General features: G+C 44.4%; 1 protein-coding gene across 2 annotated transcripts in view; it reads left to right on the top strand.

Annotated features, from left to right (window-relative positions):
• The window catches only part of DHX30 (DExH-box helicase 30), a 176,616-nt gene that overhangs the window by 117,912 nt on the left and 37,342 nt on the right, over positions 1-21,362 (top strand). For both annotated transcript variants that reach the window (XM_030196609.1, XM_030196598.1), the window contains one exon: positions 11,547-11,740. In XM_030196609.1, the coding sequence (XP_030052469.1) occupies positions 11,547-11,740 (194 nt within the window). The remainder of the gene's footprint in view (positions 1-11,546; positions 11,741-21,362) is intronic.

The raw sequence follows: 21,362 nt of genomic DNA, 5'->3' as shown, positions 1-21,362 counted from the left end.
AACCCTTCAGCAATACCTCCCACAAATATATTATAGGCCCCAGCACCGACCCCTGAGAAACTCCACTGCACACCTTCCTTTCCTCCGAGCGGATTCCATTTATCACCACTCTCTGCCACCTGTCAGTCAACCAGTTTCCTATCCAGTTCACCACTTTTGGTCCTAAGTTCAATCCTTTCAGATTATTCACGAGTCTTCTGGGGGGGGACCGTATCAAAGGCTTTGCTGAAATCCAAGAAGATTACATCTAGCGCACGGCCTTCATCCAGTTCTTTGGTCACCCAGTCAAAGAAGTCAATAAGATTCGTTAGGCAGGATTTTCCTTTGGTAAAGCCGTGTTGCCTCGGGTCTTATAACCTATTGGCTTCTAGAAAGTTAACTATGTAGATTATATAATAATGTGACACCGCCACATTTTGGTATTAGACATTGTGGAAATTAATTGTGTTCCCTTTATCTATAGACCCAAATTCATAATGCCCAAATAACAGAACTAACTCCACACCCAAAGGTATTATAAAAATATTATGCTTATTTATTTACAGTAGCAGCAGGAACAGTAAAAGGAATGCAAAAATAGTGACAGATGAATTTATCTTTATTTAGCCAAAAGGAAATACACATAAAGCCCACAGGAGGCTCTTAAATAAACTAGACGGGCTGAAGATAGGACCCGAAGTGGTAAACTGGATTAGGAACTGGTTGACGGACAGACGCCAGAGGGTGGTGGTGAATGGAGTTCGCTTGGAGGAGGGAAAGGTGAGTAGTGGAGTGCCTCAGGGATTGGTGCTGGGGCCGATTCTGTTCAATATATTTGTTATTGACATTGCCGAAGGGTTACAAGGTAAAGTTTGCCTTTTTGCAGATGACACCAAGATTTGCAACTGAGTGGACACCCCGGAGGGAGTGGAAAACATGAAAAAAGATCTGAAGAAGCTAGAAGAATGGTCTAACGTTTGGCAAAATTCAATGCGAAGAAATGCAAAGTGATGCACTTAGGGAGTAGAAATCCAATGGAGACGTATGTGTTAGGCGTGGAGAGTCTGATAGGCACGGACGGGGAGAGGGATCTTGGGGTGATAGTATCTGAGGACCTGAAGGTGACGAAACAGTGCGACAAGGCGGTGGCCATAGCTAGAAGATTGCTAGGCTGTATAGAGAGAGGAGTGACCAGCAGAAGAAAGGAGGTTTTAATGCCCCTGTATAAGACGTTGGTGAGGCCCCACCTAGAGTATTGTGTTCAGTTTTGGAGGCCGTATCTTGCGAAGGATGTTAAAAAAAAATGGAAGCGGTGCAAAGAAAAGCTACGAGGATGGTATGGGATTTGCGTTCCAAGACGTATGAAGAGAGACTTGCTGACCTGAACATGTATACCCTGGAGGAAAGGAGGAACAGGGGTGATATGATACAGACGTTCAAATATTTGAAAGATATTAATCCACAAACGAATCTTTTCCGGAGATGGGAAGGCGGTAGAACGAGAGGACATGAAATGAGATTGAAGGGGGGCAGACTCAGGAAAGATGTCAGGAAGTATTTTTTCACGGAGAGGGTGGTGGACGCTTGGAATGCCCTCCCGCGGGAGGTGGTGGAGATGAAAACGGTAACGGAGTTAAAACATGCGTGGGATATGCATAAAGGAATCCTGTGCAGAAGGAATGGATCCTCAGAAGCTTAGCTGAAATTGTGTGGCGGAGCAGGTGGGGGGAAGAGGGGTTGGTGGTTGGGAGGCTAGGATAGGGGAGGGCAGACTTATACGGTCTGTACCAGAGCCGGTGATGGGAGGCGGGACTGGTGGTTGGGAGGCGGGAAATACTGCTGGGCAGACTTATACGGTCTGTGCCCTGAAAAGGACAGGTACAAATTCAAGGTAAGGTATACACATATGAGTTTGTCTTGGGCAGACCATGCAGGTCTTTTTCTGCCGTCATCTACTATGTTACTATGTTAGCTAGACCTATAATACAGCCAGCTAACTCCATAGTACTATACAGTAATTACATGGCAACTATACAACCTGCATGTTGATGAAGCCAGGCATCCAGCAAGTGGCAGAGTGTTTCTCATACAAATCAGACAGACGGCAGAGCAGGGCTGCACTTTAGATAGAATGCAAACAACATTGTCTTAGTTTACAGTTCCATTTTATAGAGAAAACATCAGCACCTGCTGGTGTGGTGGCATGACTCCTAGCTTGACATGGACCTCGTGTGTTTATTCAGACAACCTTGTTTGTTTCAGATGATGTGATTTGAGGGGCCACAATTCTGTCCCATCGGCACCACAACGAAGGGTACTTTAACCAGGAGGTCATGATTCAAATAAACGAGGCGCTTTTCTTTGAAGGGAATGAGCCTCGAAGTCTGCAACCACCAGTTCCTGTGTGGTGATGTAATATGGTTGTTACTCTCCTCATCCACTGGCTGCAGATTTGGTCTGACCCTAAGGTCACTGTTCCAGTGTACAACGTTGTTACTGTTATTGCTCTCGGTTCTGTAGCCCTGGCCATATTAATCTGTGTCCTTCCATGTGCAAGCTAAGGCCTAGTAAGTTGGCCAGATTCTAATATCAGGTTGGTAGTGCTGGAAGGTGCTATGAATTATAATTCTACGTAACTTTATTATATAGGAGCATGTAATTCTTAATGTAGTGCGTTTTGCTCCTACAGGGTGGTACTCGGTGGTGCTGTGTCCCTGTTACCCCCACTCTCCAAAAATCCAGCTAACCTCTTTCCCTGGCTTGTTCCTATAGGGAGTGAAATGAGGCAAAAGAACAGGATAAAACAAGCACTGTTGTGTGTTTGGGAGGAGGGGGAGGCTGTACACTCTCAACCAGGAAGTATTCTCTTTATATTTAATGCCATTCCTTCACTAGGTTTTTCTGGGGGTTGAGGTAAGTATTTTCTTATTCTGTGCTTGCAGCATTTTATTTTATGGGACATATGTTTTTTTTGCGGCCCTTTTTTTCAGGCTTATTTGGTCGGTCACAACGGCTGCACTGATGCAGTCAGTGGGAAACTTAGGCGCGCTAAGTGGCTCCAACAAGCATTTTTTTCTTCTCCTGACTGTTGCCATTTTTTTTAAAAGTTACTTTGTGGTACTATTCTCCCGCCGCTCTGCAGAATGCATCCCGCCTTTAGGCCTGGATGGTTTGCCAAAGGATTGCCTCGTACCGGTTTTCTTCCCTGGTTTGGCAGGCTTTGGGGACTGTTAAGGTTCTCCTGTCAGGACGAGCCACAGTCTGGTTAGCAGCGGCCTTTGGGGAGCTGTGGGCAGTAATTGTTTCCCTGCAACTGGTACATTTATTTGCAGCCTGTTGCCTTTTGTCCTGTCTGTGTGCAATGTCATATTTCCCATGTCTCTCATTTCTGTGAGATTAGGGTTACCATACGTCCGGATTTACTCGGACATGTCCTCTTTTTGAGGGCATGTCCGGGCGTCCGGACGGATTTGGCCAGCCTGCCCGTTTGTCTGGATTTCTGGACAAACGGGCTGGCTGGCGGGAGCGGAGGCGGGCGCGGGACTCCCTTCCCCTCCCCTTACGCTACTGTCCCTGGTGGTCTAGAGGTACCTCTTCGCTCGGGGCAGGAAAGAAAGAGCCCCCGCTTTCCTGCCCGGAGCGGTGCTGCTAGCTGCCCTGCTGCATCCTGTGTGAGTCCGGCTCTCGACGTTTCATAATGGCCGCCGAGAGTTGAAGTCTCGCGAGGCTGCTTCAACTCTCGGCGGCCATTTTGAAACGCCGAGAGCCGGACTCGCACAGGATGCAGCAGGGCAGCTAGCAGCAGCGCTCCTGGCAGGAAAGCGGGGGCTCTTCCTTTCCTGCCCCGAGCGAAGGGGTACCTCTAGACCACCAGGGATAGTAGCGTAAGGGGCGGGGAGGTGACAGGTGGGAGGGAAGGTGATGGGGGGAAGAGGGGGCGACCGGGGGCGGGGCGAGGGCGTGAAATGGGTCATGGCAAGTGTCCTCTTTTTATGAGGACAAAAAATGGTAACCCTATAAAAAAAATGGTAACCCTATGTGAGATGGCAATCTGTTTCTCTAGGGTGTGAATACAGACAAAGATCTCATTTCCTGGTCTAACTAGGGCTGCAGAAGGGCATTTTCTCAGAGATTGCAGGCTTCTCTGGTTTCAGGGATCCACATAGCCCCATTTCCTTGTCTCAGCGGTGACATACAACAATTTTGCTTGACACAGGGTGCTTCTTCCCATCTCCCTTGCTGTGCTGATCGGCTAGTCTGTGTCATCTGGGCTGCACAAATCAGTAATTTCATGTCTCCAATGAGGTGCACAGCACCTTTTCTTGTGTAGGGCTGCTGTAGCGGCAATCCCATGTCTTACGGGTTCTTGGATTTAGTATGAATCAAGATTCCTAGCCTCTGCAGGTGTTGGAGCCTTATTTTGGTCTGCTCTGGTCTTTTCAGCAGATTTTGGACTCCAGGGGACTTCTGTTCTTTTCGCTTTCTTGTGCAGCTCCTGAGCATCAATGGATGAGTTATGCTGTACTGATGGGCCTTGATCATCAGAGCTTCTTCGGCCTCTTTATTATGACTTTCTCTGGCTGTAGAACAAAATTCATGTTCTTTGTTTCAGAGCTTACTCATTCTTTTGCAGCTACAGCATGGTGATGTAGGGATTCTAGAGTCCAAAGCAGCTCTCTTACAGGTCTCCAGGCTTTCCAGTTCCTGCACCCTTGTCCAGGGGCTATCAGAAGCAGTTGTGTTTGGTGATAGCACCACATTGCCACGTTTGGCACACTACCAATGGTCTTTGGTCTTCCTCGGCCAAGCGTCTGATACACATGTTGGGCAGTCTAGTAATATTGCTGTCCCGAGGTGTGGTGGTTCAGTGTCTTATGGATAGGAAAGGAACAGTAAACCAAGGTTATGTAGGAAGTGTCACCCTAGGGGGTGGGTGGGCTGATTGTCAGGGTGGGAGGGCCTATGGAAGCAAGAGCTGCAGACTGTGTTATCTGTGACACCAGGCTGCAGTGTTCTGCTTCTCTGCTATTCTACAAGCTTGTCATCAAGACTGGGTGTAAAGTAGTTTAAGTGATAAAATTAAGCGGGAAAACTATAGATAAATATCTAATTTCTACCATGCCTAGTTGTAAACCCTCAGATGTCGGAGACTTAACAGTTTTGAAATGCAGTGGTTTTAGGTAAACAACCCAGTATCAGAATTAACAAGTTTTAAAATGCAATACGCAAGTTCAAAGCAATACTAAAAAAGTTCTTTTTAATTTTTGTGAAAGAACAGACAAGGTTTATAGAAACAAGCAGAAAAGCGCAAGTCAGGTAGATAGGAGGGGATGAAGAAATTTTGCTTACCTCAGTGAGTCTCCAAGCTCAAAAGGTTGGTCACAAAGACCACATATAGGCCTACAGCTTCCCTATTTTAAAAGGCTAGTCCTACCTCTGCTTCACCATCAAGAAAGGAATGGTGGGGGAAGGGCAGGAAGCAAATACTTTAAGGGATAAAATTAAGCAGGAAAATTACAGATAAATATCTAATTTCTAACAAGCCTAGTGCTAAACCCTCAGGTATCAGAGACTTACTAGTTTTGAAATGCAGTGCTTTAGGTAAGCAATTCAGTATCAGAATTAACAGGTTTTAAAATTCAATGCACAAGTTCAAAGCAATCCGTCCTTGTCATCTATACCAGACCAGTCCAGACTGATGGGATGTAGCAAAGCAGTTCCTAACTAATGCAAGAGAAAAACACCAGAAGAGACAGAATGTTGAAACAATCCATGACAGGGGGAAGGACCACTGAAAGCTGCAAGGCCTGGACATGTCTCTCCATGTGCTCCACAGTTCCATCTCCGAACATGGAGCAAGGCTCCATTTCAGGCAGGGTGCGCAGCTCTGTCTCTGGCCATGGAATGCCATTCTGTCTTTGGCCATGGAGCTCTTAGGTCACAGCGCTTCTTACAACCATGGCATCAGCTTTTCTTCCAGCAGATGTCTAGATGGTTGTAGTTAACTCCGCTGTTGGTACTGGTGACAGATCTTCTCGCTCGTATATCTCCTCCTGAAAGGCACTGGGGTCCTTTTCTCCTCTCACTTTGCACTACTTTTCCCCAGGTTCAGTGACATCTTGTACCCCTCCTGTGGGGGGTGGTTGCTGTCTTGGGTTAGTTGCCATCTTGGTAAGGTCCTTCTTTTATTTTTCAAGGCCTTATTCCATTTGCATACTGCTAGTATTCCAACTCGGACTTAGCCCATATCTCGATCTGTTGCTTCCTGGTAAGTCTTTTCATGTTCAGGGTGTCCTTAGCACCCCTAAGATACTGGAGACTACTTGGCTCTACCCTTCAGTTCAAACCTTTGAGACTGCCATTGAGTTATGTCTCTTCTGGTGTTTTTCTCTCCACCCTAGTGAGGAGCTGCTTTGCTACATCCCATCAGTCTGGACTGGTCTGATACAGATGACAAGGAAGGAAAAATTATGTTCTTACCTGATCATTTTCCAGCAAGATAATTTTCTTTCCTTTAGTCATACCAGACCAGTACAGAGCCCCACCCTCTGGTGTTTTCTTTCATTTGATGTTTATTCACAGATATCACCTCCAGTTGTCTATTTCATCAGTGCAACAATGATTTTGCTACTGAGAGAAAAACATGTGATTTATACTAAATTGAACCCGCCGATTCCAAATATGAACTCCGAATTTGCCTGACATGTCTAGATTTTAAGTTATACATGCAAAGCCTATTCACTTATAATATTAATGCATTATATATTGGAAATTTTCCAACAGACATGCCTGGACCTGTCCAGATGCACTCAGGCAGGTCTATTGGCTGATGTCAGCAGTAAGTATATAAGGCAAGATGGAAAGGTCAGTATAAAATTCTGTTTTGAACAATGTTCAGATATCCTTGTTACTGTTTTAACTTGTTTGTGTAATTTCTGATGCCTTTAATAAAAACTACTGAAACATAAGGCAAGATGGATAGACGCAAATGTGTTAACGATCCGGACAATTTCTGCTACATATGTGGCAAATACACTGATCAGCGCAAGAATCTGACAAAGCGAGTGCGCCTTGCTTACAAGTATTACTTTGACTGTCAAATTGGAGATCAAGATAAAAGCTGGGCACCTCATGTTTGTTGTACTGTGTGTTACTCTGAGCTAACGCAGTGGTTGAATGGTAAAAGGAAAGGAATGGCTTTTGCAGTGCCGATGATTTGGCGTGAGCAGAAAGATCACCATTCAGACTGTTATTTTTGCATGACTAAAATCGCTGGATATTCAAAGAGAAACAAGTCACAAATTGTGTATCCTGACTTTGAGTCTGCTCTTAAACCAGTACTACACGATGTAGAGAATCCAGTGCCTGCCCCTCCCGCAGAAGAAACGGCAATAGAAACTGACGCTTCTGATCCTGATGAAGAAGAAGATTTTGATTGGCTTGATGTATTTCCTGATCCAGAACAACTGGAGGGTCAGCCGCACTTTCTGAGCCAATCAGATTTAGATGATCTGGTAAGAGATCTGTCATTATCTAAAGAAAAGTCAGAACTGCTAGCTTCTAGACTTTGGGAATGGAATTTGCTACAACGAAGCACCACAACTTCACACTTTCGTCATTGACAATACCAAGTTAGCTGCATACTATGCAATGGAAAGTGATGTCTGTTTCTGTACTGATGTAAATGGTCTTATGATGGAGTTAGATGGTGCACATGTTCCCGATGAATGGAGGCTATTCATAGACTCTAGCAAAACGAGTTTGAAAGCTGTCTTGTTGCACAATGGTAACGAAAAACCATCTGTTCCATTGGCTCATGGGGTTGGAATGAAAGAGACCCATGCTTCTATGGAGTTAATTTTGAAAATGATCAAATACTCTGAACATAAATGGAATATTTGTGCTGACCTGAAACTGGTAGCACTGCTGCTTGGCCTACAGTTAGGGTACACGAAGCATATGTGTTTCTTGTGCCTATGGAACGGTCGTGATGACAAAAATCATTACAAAATGAGACAGTGGCCTCTCAGAGTCGAGCACACAGTTGGTCGGTACAGTGTACAACACAAATCACTGGTCGATCCACTTCAAGTTTATCTTCCACCACTTCACATTAAACTTGGTTTAATAAAAAAATTTGTAATTGCGCTTGATCGTGATGGAAATGGTTTCCAGTATTTGAAGGAGATGTTTAGCACACTGAAAACTGAGGCTAAAATAAAAGCCGGAATTTTTATTGGCCCCAAAATCAACAAACTAATGCATGATGACACATTCAGAACAAAACTCAACCCTCTGGAACTTGCAGCTTGGGATGCATTTGTGCTAGTAGTGCAGAACTTCTTTGGGAACAGACAGGCTGAAAACTATGCTGAGCTAGTAGACAACATGCTTAAAGCATATTAACAACTTGGCTGCCGAATGTCATTGAAAATGCATTTCTTACATTCCCATCTTAACTTTTTCCCACCCAATTTGGGACACGTAAGTAATGAGCATGGAGAGAGGGTCCATAAAGACATTTCTACAATGGAGAACAGATATCAAGGCCGCTGGAATCCCAGCTTGATGGGGGACTACTGCTGGTTTTTGCAATGGGAAAATATGACCGGTCACAAATGAAAAAGCAGACGCCTGAAGCACTTTTAACAGTACTGGGCCTTGCTGAAGTAAGACTTTTAAACTGGAATATGAGACTTTTTTGAAATTTTTGTTGTTCCATTACATTTTCATATACTGTTTACTACGAAAACTTTGATGTAGATCAGGTAATTGTTGGAGTAAAACTCATTCTGTAAAAAATTATTCAATGCTTTCCAAGTGCTTAATTCATTTGGACAAACTTATGCATAACAGAATTTCCTGACGTGTTACAACAATTCTGACTTCGGATTCGGAATACGCACACTGAATTTAGTATAGGACAAATGGTTTTTGCCCAGTAGCACACGAAAAAAAATTTTTTGTTGTGCTATCTTGCATCTCCTGTTTCTGTGGATTCTCTGTGGAGCATCAGCCTCTACATGATATAGCTCAGGCTGAGCCGCCTCATGAGTTGTTCTGTAGGATATATCACAGGTAATAATTATCTGTGCCCAAGGTCCCCAAACAGAACTATCTGCAAGCAAAATACTCTGTACTCGGTCTAGGGGAGGGGAGGGAACCTTGGATTGGCACCAAGCCAATTACTTCCGAGAGAGAGACGCAACTGAGAAAGCAGGCTGAAATATATTAGCTTTTATTATAGATAAGATACAAATATAGAAACTCTGGCAAAGCTTTAGCTGAATACAAAAATACTGGCTGATAAAATTATAAACTATATTGTCACACTACACACTCTGTTCTTACCGGTTACCAGGTAAAATTACACAACTGATTGGGAATGCTACAACTATGTTACGAGGTAGTACGGTTATTAGCAGCTTATCTCCTGATCACGGTCCGACTATACCCAGTCTTTTGCTCAGTTAATTACCACTCACTAAACCCATACTAATAGGAAATAAATCACCGTATTTCTCACCAGGCTGACTTTCGTGGCAGTCTCTCGGGAGTTGGCACAGGATACTTCCCAGACTCAAGCTGAGTTTCCAGCGAGTCTTAGTCAGAGCTAGGATAGGCACACTGCAGCAGACAGGGAGGGCACAGGTCACTCCTTGCAGGTAGCTGAACCAAGCGGTACTTTTCACCAGATACACGGTACATAAGATGGTGGACCTTATCAGGTCTCTCTGGTCTTCTTTCCAGCTTCCACCCTCTTCCAAGGATTCCGACTAACTGATTTCTCCTTGTTCCCGCTTTTCCCAGTACCTCTCGGTCAGGTGACTGCAGGAACCCAATCTGGATCTTCCTCAGCTCACTGCATGGCAAGAAGGGTCTGTTGTTCTTGACCTTCAAGTTGTTACATTGTGGTATGCATTTTCTGTTTCTCACCCAGCTTGCTGGAGCCTTTCAGCTTCTCAGGGAGATAAAGGGGGCTGGTTTGCCCACTGCATGCCCTTGGATGTTAAATGACTGCTAGTGATTTTTCAGAAAGCTGAATTAGCTAAATCACTGATGTGCAGGTCATAGGTTGCAGACTCCATCCTGATGTCATAGGATTATACAGGCCAAGACGAGTAAGGTGAGACACACAGGGAAATACCCCTACAGTTCTATATTCGTAATTATATATCTTGGGGCACCAAGGTTTGTCTATTCGAAATACTGAACATTCCAGGCTGCATGATACCCTTAAGAGGCAGATTACTTGGAACTACATTTCTCTGTCTCCATCGACTGGTAGATGGACATAACCCATTAGTCTGGACTGGTGTGGTATGACTAAAAGAATTATTAGGTAAGAATGTAATTTTTCTTTACCACGATATTTATAATTTTCTATTTTCTCAATTATTAAAAATTGTCTCAATGTTTTGTTACTTGAATTTTTATTGGTATACTTTTACAAACAGCATTTCACAATCCTCTTGTTGTACATAAGCACCGCCATACTGGGAAAAGACCAAGGGTCCATCCAGCCCAGCATCCCGTCTCCAACAGCGGCCAATCCAGGCCTCAAGAACCCGGCAAAACCCCACTCAGGGTGTGCACATCTAGGTTACATTTAAATTTGGATTTGAGATTTAATTAGACTTGCTTTTTCAAATCTATGTTCGGCGTGAGTTGCATTTAGATACAAGAGAGCTTAATAATCCAACCAAGGCTCTTATTTACAAAGCTGATTAATTCTCTTTGAGGCTTATTTACTAACTATGCTCTTATTTCAAATTAAAACATGTTAATGTTCTTTAACAGGTGTAAAAATGTTAACAAAGCTTTGGTAAATTAGGGCCTAAATTTGTATCTGAGGCACTGGAGGATGAAATGACTCATCCAAAGGCAAAAGGAGCTTTTGTAGAAGGAGCAGGATTTGAACACTGGTTTCCCTAGTTTTCAGTTCATTGCTTTAACCATTAGTTACTCTTGAACTGGACACAGCTGGGACTAGAGATTTCATATTACAAAAGATTAAATGTCTCAAATGCCTTAGTATTAAGGATCCTTATGTGTGGAATTGGAGTGTGCATTGAGAGAAACATTGATGCAGTTACTGGTACAGATGCTTTTGGAAAGCCATCAAGAGAATTATTGCCTTTTCCTACTTGAGAGCACTTGGAATCTAGAGTTGTCTCACTTTTGATGCTTAGATTTAAGAGTCGGCTCTGGGTTCTTTATGTAGCCGAGGGGGGAGAAAGACTCTTGGATTGCCTGATCATTGATAATGCTGCTTTCCATCAGCTCTATTAAGTGAATGTCTGTGATGTCTGTCTCATGTGGACAAAAAGATTATAATATGGAACAATATGGAATATCCTTCCAAGGGAAGTGGCAGGGACAAAATCTTTATCAGAATTAAAATAAGCATGGGATAAATACAGCAGATTGTTAGCTTTGAGGAAAGGGAAATTAAACTGGTGGTGGGGGGGGGGGCTTCTGTAGTACTTTATCAGGAAGAGTAGATGGGCCTTTCAATCTTTAGATGTCATCTTATTCTAATTCTGTGACACTTGGTTTACTTGCAGGAGTGCTGGATGAGGAGGAGGCCCTCACTACTCTTGGTCAACGCCTTGCTCACATCTCCACTGATCCCCGCCTGGCCAAGGCCATCGTTTTAGCATCTGTCTTTCGCTGCCTCCATCCCTTGCTCATTGTTGTTGCCTGTCTTACTCGGGATCCCTTTATGGGTAGCCTAGAGAACAGAGCAGCAGTCATTAAGGTGAGGACTGACTTTGCCCTTTTTAAAAAATCTCTGGTTTGTGAAGGGGTGAGTAGAAGGGCAGTGCTCTTACCAGTCTCTGTTGTGGCATCTCTGATGTTTCTGCCTTATTCTACATACAGTCCTGTGTAAGTCTTTACACCCTTTACATTTTTTGTACATTCTGCTGCTTGGAAAATACAACTGGAAATGCGTTGAAGAGTTTTGTTCCACTGATTTACATTTAGTAATTAAGAAAGCAAAAATTTTTGATTGCATAAATCTTCACACCTGTTGTCATAGCAAATCCAGATTAGCTCTAGTTCCAAAAATTCCCTTAAGACTTATAGTAAGTTAAATAAAGCCACCTGTATCCATTTATAGAAACTGAGGTGATTAAAATACTCCTGGATGAAGAACTGTGCAAATTTGAAGGAAAGGTCTAAGCATTCTGACCATGGAACTGCCAAAAACTCTGTAATAAAATTTCCTCAAAGGTACAAAATATGAGAAGGCCGTACTAAAATTTTAGTGTGTGAACATCCCTTGGAGTGTTATCAGGTTCATCACTATAAAGTAAAAGAGTTTAGCACTACCAAGACACTGCTTAGATCGAGATGTGGGTTAAAGAAACTGTTGAGGAAGGTTCCTTTGCACATGAAAATAACTTGGAAAGAACTACAGAGGTTTCTGGTTGAGACTGGGGGAAATGTTCACTGTTGAACATTTTCAAGGTTGCTCCACAAGCACTTCCTATTTGGGAAGGTGGCACTACTGAAGAAAAGCTGTATGATGCACTGCATGGCATTTGTAGAAACTGCATGCATTTGAGTGAAGGTTTTGTGGCTTGATGAAACAAAAGCAGAACTTTCTGGTTTTAGTGCTAAATGATATGCATGGTGTAAAACAAGCACAGTGCATCACCCTGATAACATCATCTATACTGCAAAACATGATGTTGGCAACATTATGTTGTAGGGATATTTTTTCAGTAGTGGGGATAAGGAGGTTTTAAAGATGGATGGTATAAAGTACAAGGCAGATCCTAAAGGAAAACTTGTAGGCCAGGGACTGGGGAGGAACATATATCTTTCAGCTGGGCAGTGATCCTAAGCACAAAACAAAAGTCAGAATAGAGTATCTTGGCAATAAGAAAGTGAATGTCCTTGAGTGGCCCAGCGAAAGCTGCGACCTCAATCAAACGCAAAACTTTTGGCAAGATTTGAATACTGCGGTCAGTGGCGTAGCCAGACTGCCAATTTTGGATGGGCCTGAACCCAAAGTGGGTGGGCACAAAATTTTCTCTCTACCCCCCTCCCCCAGCAAAATTTAGTCACGCTAATCAGATGCATTTGTCACACAGGGTAAAGTGCTGCTTTTCAGTGCATCAGATTTCAGAAAATTTATTTAATAGCCTAACACCCTTTTCAATGAGCTTTCAGAGGCCAAAACCTCCTGCCTCAGGTCAGTATAATGCTGTTACGGTATCCTCTTCTGACCTAAGGAAGGAAGTATTGGTCTCTGAAACTTTATTAACACCATATTACTTTATCCTAAATTAAAAATAAAATTATTTTCTTTACCTTTCTTGTATGGCCATTTACTTTTTCTCATTGTGTCGCTCCCAGTCTCTAGATTCTGCTTTCCTTCGTTTTCGCTTAACTCTTCTGCCACGGTTTCCTGGCCATTTCTCATTTTTCTCTCCTTTTTCTTTGCTTTCTTCAATATTTTTCTGCCTCTCTCTCTCTGTCCTGATTTAATTCATTCTTACTATCCATTCTTTAATTTCCTTCATCTACTTATGGCTTTTCATCTTTTTCTCACCCTTGTTCTCTCCATGCCCCTTCCTCTTATTCTCCAGTCTTTCACTTCTCTCCTTTTCCATCCAGCAGCTCTCTTCTTTCTCTCCCCATCCTTCCAGTCTCCCCTCTCTCTCCCCATCCTTCCAGTAGTCTCCCCTCTTTCTTTCTGCATCCTTCCGTCCAGTGTCACCTCTTTCTCCCTACCCTTCCATCCAGCGTCTTCCCTCTTTCTCTCCCCATCCTTCCATCTATCCTCTCTCCTTATCCTTCCATCTAATGTCTCTCTCCCTCTTTCTAACCAGTGTCTCTGTATCACTCTACCCTTTTCTGTTCAGTGTCCCTTCTCTCTCCACATCCTTCCAGTCTCTCAGCTTTCTCTGCATCCTTCCAGTCTCTCCCCTTTCTCTCCCCATCCTTCCATCCAGAGTCTCTCTCCCCATCCATCCGTTTTCCCTCTTTCTCTCCCCATCCTTCCATCTGTTTTCTATCTTTTCTCCCCATCCTTCCATGTTTTCCCTCTTTCTCCCCATCCTTCCATGTTTTCCCTCATTCTCTGCCATCCTTCCATCTGTTTTCCCTCTTTTCTCCCCATCCTTCCACGTTTTCCCTCTTTCTCCCCATCCTTCCATGTTTTCCCTCATTCTCTGCCATCCTTCCATCTGTTTTCCCTCTTTTCTCCCCATCCTTCCACGTTTTCCCTCTTTCTCCCCATCCTTCCATGTTTTCCCTCATTCTCTGCCATCCTTCCATCTGTTTTCCCTCTTTTCTCCCCATCCTTCCATGTTTTCCCTCTTTCTCCCCATCCTTCCATATTTTCCCTCTTTCTCCCCATCCTTCCATGTTTTCCCTCTTTCTCTGCCATCCTTCCATCTGTTTTCCCTCTTTCTCTCCCCATCCTTCTTTCTCTCCCCATCCTTCCGTCTGTTTTCCCTCTTTCTCTCCCCATCCTTCTGTCTGTTTTCCCTCTTTCTCTCCCCATCCTTCCGTCTGTTTTCCCTCTTTCTCTCCCCATCCTTCCGTCTGTTTTCCCTCTTTCTCTCCCCATCCTCCCGTCTGTTTTCCCTCTTTCTCTCCCCATCCTCCCGTCTGTTTTCCCTCTTTCTTCGCTCCAGGGGCAGTGGCGTAAGAGACGGGAGGAGCCTGCGAGTCAGCAGCCAATGCCTCAGCAGCCAGTGCCTCAAGGCTGCCGAGACAGTGCCTGCCGGTGCCGCGCTTTTTTTTTTTTTTTAAACATTTCTCGTCCTTAGCGCCGTTAGCGCTTCTTCTTTTTGTAGCGCCGGCCCTGCTGCTCAACAGGAAAAGCAGCAGTGGCCGGCAATGGGCGCTGGCGCTGGGCGGGCCTGGGCTGAAATTGGGTGGGCCTGGGCCCACCCAGGCCCACCCGTAGCTACGCCCCAGACTGCGGTCCGTTGGCTATCCCCAGCCAGCTTGAAAGAGATTGTGTTATTCTGCCAAGAAGAATGGGTAAAAACTGCACCATCCCACTATGCAATGTTGATACACTTCCTTAGCATCCCTCCAGACTGGTCCAAATGCTTGGGCTTATGCACAGTTGCCAGCAGAAGAAGACCGAGTACTATTGACTGCAGAGTGAGCCTTTAACTGTCTTGTGCAGGTTGTGCAGGCTACATATAGTCAGTATTTCTCAGTTTCTAGTGGAGGGTAGACATGGGTAAACATGTGCACTCTTGACTAATCCAGGTAGATAGTGTAGCTGGAAGTGGGCACCTTAGGTCAGCACAAAAACAAGAACATTTTAAAACCCCCCCCCCCCCCCCCCCCCCCCCCCAAAAAAAAAAAAAAAAGTTGGCATTTTCTGGCTTGTAAGTAAGGACAAGGGGTCCTTGCAGCACAATTTCTGCCCCTGGGGTGTTACACCCAGGTGACTGGGTCTCTCCTATACCCTCCTCATTCTTGCCTGTCCAGGGCTTTCCAGGTGGGAACGATGTGAGGAGTGGTGTGGGTGCCTTGGCTGCTTCTTCCTGGTTTGGAGGGAAACCTTGAGTGCCTAGTTCAGAGCAGCCAGACAAAAGAAAACAAAAGAAAAGAAGTAAGGGAAGCTGGGTAGGAGCAATCTCTTACTAACTTCTTCTCTGGCTGGCTGTCATTCTCTTGCCACAGCCTGTTAGCTGGTGATCCTTGACGGAGGAGAGAGTGCACTGCAGTTCCAACAGGAATCAGGTCAGATAATCTGAGATGAGCTTCAGAAAGCCCCAGCGCTGTCACTTGTGCAGATTGGTGGAAGGGCCAGTGCTGGATATGCTTGTGTGATGCGCAGCAGGGAGGTGGAGTCTTGGGGGCTGAGCTTGCAGTTGTTGAAAGGGCCTGGAGCATAGTAGAGAGCCACCATCTTAGAGTTTTCTCATGTACCTGATGAACTGCTATGCCCAGTGCTGGGAGGTTGTAGCAATGATGGAGAACCCTTTGGAGTGGTGGGGTTTACTCTGGAGTTCCTTCTGGTGATGTATAGGGCCTTCTGTTTAAGGAAGACAGGAGGTCAGGCAGTCCAGTCTTAGAAGGTTTTGATTTGGGGGTTGGGAGGGTGGTCCTTGTGCGTTGAAGAAGCAGTGGTTGGACTGGGCCATGGATCTGGGGAAGGATGGATTTGGAACTCTCTGGGAGAGAATCAGATTCAGCCGAGGAAGTTAAGGACTGGCAAGAGCAGCATGTGGGGGATTGTTGGATAGAGAGGAGTTCCCCTAGGTGAGGAGGAGTACTCTGAAGTGTGCATTTTCCATAAGGATGAACTTGAGCTAATTTTGCATGTTGTCTCTGTTGTTAACCTTTCTGAGGAGCACAAGCATGATAGTGCCAGAAGGAGAATCCCCTACTAGAAAGTATATGGAAACCTGCCTGGTTGCATCAGGTTATCAGAGACATGATTGACGTGGAACGGGATGCAGTTTTTGAGGTTTGTTGATCCATGGTGAGGCTTTACCCTACCCCAGTGGAGGAAAGGGAAGCCTTGAGACCACAAAAGTGGTTTCTGCTGTGACTAAGAAGACCACAATCCTGGTAGAAAGAGGGTGCTGCACTGAATGATCCTCAGGACCGTAAGATTGAAGTCCTCTTGTAGCAGAACTTCGATGTTTTAGTCTTGGTCTTGCAGGCAGCAATCTGTGTTGGCTTCTTAGCAAGGATATGATTTCAGCAGGCTGAGAAAGTGTTAGACGGACGGAAGAGTCAGGTCTAGGAGATCAGGAGGTGTGCAAAATTGAGATGGGCTCAGCCTTCCTGTCAAATGACCTGTATGATTTGATCAGGGATTCAGTGAAGAATATGGCAGTTCTAGTAGTGGCCCTTAGATCTCTGTGATTACAGAGTTTGTTGTTGGAAATAGCATTTAAAGTGAGGTTGAGCAAGCTCCCCTTCAGGGAAAAGTTGTTTGGAGAAGATTTAGATGAGCTAGTGAAGAGTTAAGGGGAATCCAAGGTTCCATGTCAACCACAGGATACACCAGAGGGCATAGATTCACCCAAGGAACCTGTAGTTAGAGCAGAGAACACTCAGGTGGATTTTCTGAGCAGAAAACTCCTGGACCCAGAAGAGTGGAGTCTGGCCCAGGAAGCCCTTGCAAAGAGAGTGCAACGCTAGAACCAGCCAGTGGTGGATTTAATTGTTTTGAAGGTGTCTGTATTTTTCAGTTACAGAAGAGATTCTTGATCGTAAGGAATGATGTATTTGTTCAGCTATGGCCTGTAGTTGATTTACCCTGTTTGTTCCCACTGTAGCCATTGCTGGGCCAAATCATCCAAAGCATAGAGGAACATGGAGGCCTAGTGGTGGTAGTGGCCCTGAATTTGCCACAGAGGCTCTGGTATGGGGATGTGATGGCATCTAATTGTGGAGGCCTAAAATGAGGTTTCTGGTCTCAGAAGATGTGGTGATGGCAGAGACTGGTTTGGATGCTGGATCTATCTTCATATTGTAATACTGTTTTTGTCTACTGGAGTGGAGGAGTGGCCTAATGGTTAGTGTAGCGGGTTGTGGACCTGGGGAACTGGGTTCAATTCCTGCTGCTGCCTGATGGTCAGCAGTAGATTGAGATCTGGGGAACCAGGTTCAGTTTCCTCTGCAGCTCCATGTGTTAAGTACTGAAATGAATACTGCCTGATTCTTGAGAGGGTTGTGAAAAAGAGGATATGCTGGCAAACTGATTTCCACCATGTTGAGGTCAAGGAAGTGTGGCACATCTTTGATGGATGGTGTCGGGAGCAGCAGTTTGTTCTTCTGAGGGCATCCATAGCAGAGATTCCAGACTTTCTAAAGGATGGTTTGCATAGGGGGTTGGCATTGGCCTACCTTTAAGGTTCAGGTTATGGCTATCAAGCTTTGGTTTTACACAGGGCATTGGCCTCCTAGTTAGATCCCTGAGAAGGAATAAAGACAATTCAGCCTCCTCGTCATCCAGTGGTTTCTCCTTTGGGTTTGAATCTTGTGTCTCAGCTTTGGTTCAGTTGCTTTTTGAACATTTGAGGGGGAAGTCATGTTAAAGGATTTTGGAGTTTCAGACTTTAGTGTGCAGGAAGCCTTTCCTGTTTGTTTGTTTTTTTGAAAGAGAAGGTGATGCTGCACTCTGTTCCTTCCTTTCTCCCCAAAGTGGTATCTTTTCGTTTTAACCGGAACATTTCTGGTATTGGAGGAAGCCGGAAGGGAGGTGAAGCAGAGCCATTCATAGTGGTTGGATGTCAGAAGGGTACTACGCAAATGTTTACTAAACACTTTTGCTATACTACCAAAAGGACAAAGGAGTTTCATCACTTTGATTAGTTGCTTGTCCTGTTTGGGGGACAGGGCAGAGGAGAGATGTCTTGATAATGACTATAGCCTGGTGGTCTAAAGTGGCCATCACATCAAAATATATTCTCAGGGGATGCACAATACCTATGATTCTGCAGGGAGCAAGCAGTCTTATTTCACCTCAAGACATTTCCAGGTGGCAGTCTGGTTGTCCTCACACTCTCTTGTGAAGCATTATGAAGTATATGTTCAGGTTCATAAGGATGCAGCCTTCAGGACAAGAGCTTGACAGGTGGCTTAGCAGAGTGGTAATTCTCTACAAGTTGGCCAAAGTTAAGTGTTGGGATGCTGAGCATGAATTCTGTATTAGCAGTTATGCATATAATTACGATTTATAGAATATTAGCAGAAGTCCACAGTAATTAACTTTAGGGCTCAACAGCTGGTATAAATGCTTGTGCCTAACTCTATAATAGCATAGTAACATAGTAAATGACGGCAGATAAAGACCTGTACGGTCCATCCAGTCTGCCCAACAAGATAAACTCATTTACATGGTATGTGATACTTTATATGTATACCCGAGTTTGGTTTGTCCTTGCCTTTCTCAGGGCACAGACCGTAGAAGTCTACCCAGCACTGTTCTTGTACTAAGTTCTGGAGCAAACGCCGAAGCCCCTTAAAATTTACATTCCAGCCCATCCCTATCTATTCAGTCACAATCAGGGCATAGACTGTAGAAGTCTGCCCAGCTCCCATTTTGTTTCCCAATTACCAGCGTCGCCACCTAATCTCTGCGGAACCATTCCTTCTAAACAGGATTCCTTTGTGTTTATCCCATGCATGTTTGAATTCCATTACTGTTTTCATCTCCACAACCTCCCACGGGAAATGTGTGCTTAAGTGCTGGGCGTCCCTCACAGATCGATGCCTCCCTCACAGTTGCACACTTTGGATTTTGTGCGCTTAACTTCTAGAATCCCAACTAAGGACAGTTACTTGTGTAACTTCTAACTAGTGCCAAATATAATAATTGGTAAATACCAATTAACAGCTAATTATTAAATTGTTACGCATGTAAGTGGCATTGTTGTGTAACTCATGTGCGCATCTTTGCGTGCTAAGCGTAAAATTGTGCGTGCAAGTTTATAGAATTAAGGAGAAAGTAGTTACTACTTTGGTACTTCCCAAGCATCTGGAGGGATGCTAAGAAAGGAGAAATTAAGTGTTAAATTTGCTAATTTTCTTTTCTTTAGTCCCTCCAGATCAGTCTAGAACCCAGCCTAATTCAGTGCATTTCTTAAGACTAAGCAATTGGGAGCTGTGTAGGGAGTGATGACAGAACTTCAGAGAGGAAGTTGCTTCCATGTTTATCTATGGTTTGATGTCTGTGGCTAGTGTACCCTAAGTCTTAAGGGGAATTAAATATTTTTTAATTGTCTTTCATCTGGCTTTGGTATGAAAACACTGACTAGATGTTGGCTGCACAGGACAGAGGCTCACTCTGACTTCAGTAGTTCTCAGTCTCCACCTGCTAGTAGATGTGCATAAACCCAAGCATCTGGACTGATCTAGAGGGACTGAAGGAAAGAAATTTAGCAGGTAAGATCTAATTTCTCCTTAACTCAAGACTGTTATAAAAGTGACTTCCACCAAGTACAGAGTAAAGGGGTATGCAATAAAGACTTTTTTTTTTTTTAATGTTAAATCTTTTTTTATTATTGCAACGAGTAGTTGCATAAGTAGTACAAAACATTATCAAAAAGCAGAGTGTTCCAACTACCCTGTTTCACTCTTTTTTTTTTTTAATTCTTGGCTACTTTTGAGTATTTCTATAATTGTTTTTTCACATTGAAAGTCAGAGTATGTTATGCAGATTAGTGGAAAAAATCCTGTAATTCAATCTAAACTGTATTTTTAGACTACAGAATATAAAAATGTACAGGGGTATGAAGACTTTTACAAGGCACTTCATTTTGTGTGTGCATCTGATCACTATAAATTCTTTTCCTTATTTCTCTGTTTTGAGGTGCTGATGTGCAGGGCTGGATTAACACTATATTGAGCTCCATACAAACATACATTTGTGGGCCCCAATAAGGAACACTCAATTACAGTTCTTGAAAGTCCCCTCACTCCCAGCAGGGTCACATTTGCCTATTTTTTTCTGTTCCACCATGGAATCTTTATTCATGGCCTTTCCCACCCTGGACACTTCAAAAGTGTCCTGGGGAAATCTGTGTGGCTTAGGTTTTGGTGTGGTGGCAGCAGCAGGGAACTGTGAGTGAGTTTGGAGATTATGCATCCGTGACCACTTAAACTTCAGGAAATCACTGGAGGAGTGGCCTAGTGGTTAGGGTGGTGGACTTTGGTCCTGGGGAACTGAGGAACTGAGTTCGATTCCCACGTCAGGCACAGGCAGCTCCTTGTGACTCTGGGCAAGTCACTTAACCCTCCATTGCCCCATGTAAGCCGCATTGAGCCTGCCATGAGTGGGAAAGCGCGGGGTACAAATGTAAAACAAAACAAAACTACTTAAACTTCAGGAAATCACTCAAAATTCACCTCTTCAAAAAGGCCTATCCCACCGATCCAACATAAATCCCAGCAACACAGCATAACTGATGATCGTACTGGACAATTTATAATCTTCACGTCCTTCGACCCCATGACGCCTGATCCACACCTATCTCATCTGTCCACAATATAACTTTGTATCTGCTATCAACCGAATTGGCAAACGCCTCTATGGTACTGTGTAAGCCACGTTGAGCCTGCAAATAGGTGGGGAAATGTGGGGTACAAATGTAACAAATGTGTTTTGAGCGCAGTAGACTGAGAACTAGGGAAGCTGGGCAAGTCATTTTCAATCTTACATTGCTTCTGGTGCCAGGGCTGTAGCAACCTATGTGTGGGCGGTGTGGCCGCACAGGGGGCAAGGGAAACTGGGGCACAAAAATTGCACCCCTTCTATTGACTTCCCTTGCAAACTGGATGGGGCAGGAGCGCGTTGCACAGGGTGCACACCAGACATGCTTTGCTCCTCTGGCGCAGACTGGAAAAGCCAAGGAGGAAGTCCATCCCATCAGTGAGATTGAAGG

The sequence above is a fragment of the Microcaecilia unicolor genome, chromosome 1 (assembly GCF_901765095.1).
Source record: "Microcaecilia unicolor chromosome 1, aMicUni1.1, whole genome shotgun sequence".
NCBI classification, from domain to species: domain Eukaryota; kingdom Metazoa; phylum Chordata; class Amphibia; order Gymnophiona; family Siphonopidae; genus Microcaecilia; species Microcaecilia unicolor.
The sequence above is the reverse complement of the archived record's forward strand: the minus strand, read 5'-3'. Positions and strand labels throughout refer to the sequence as shown.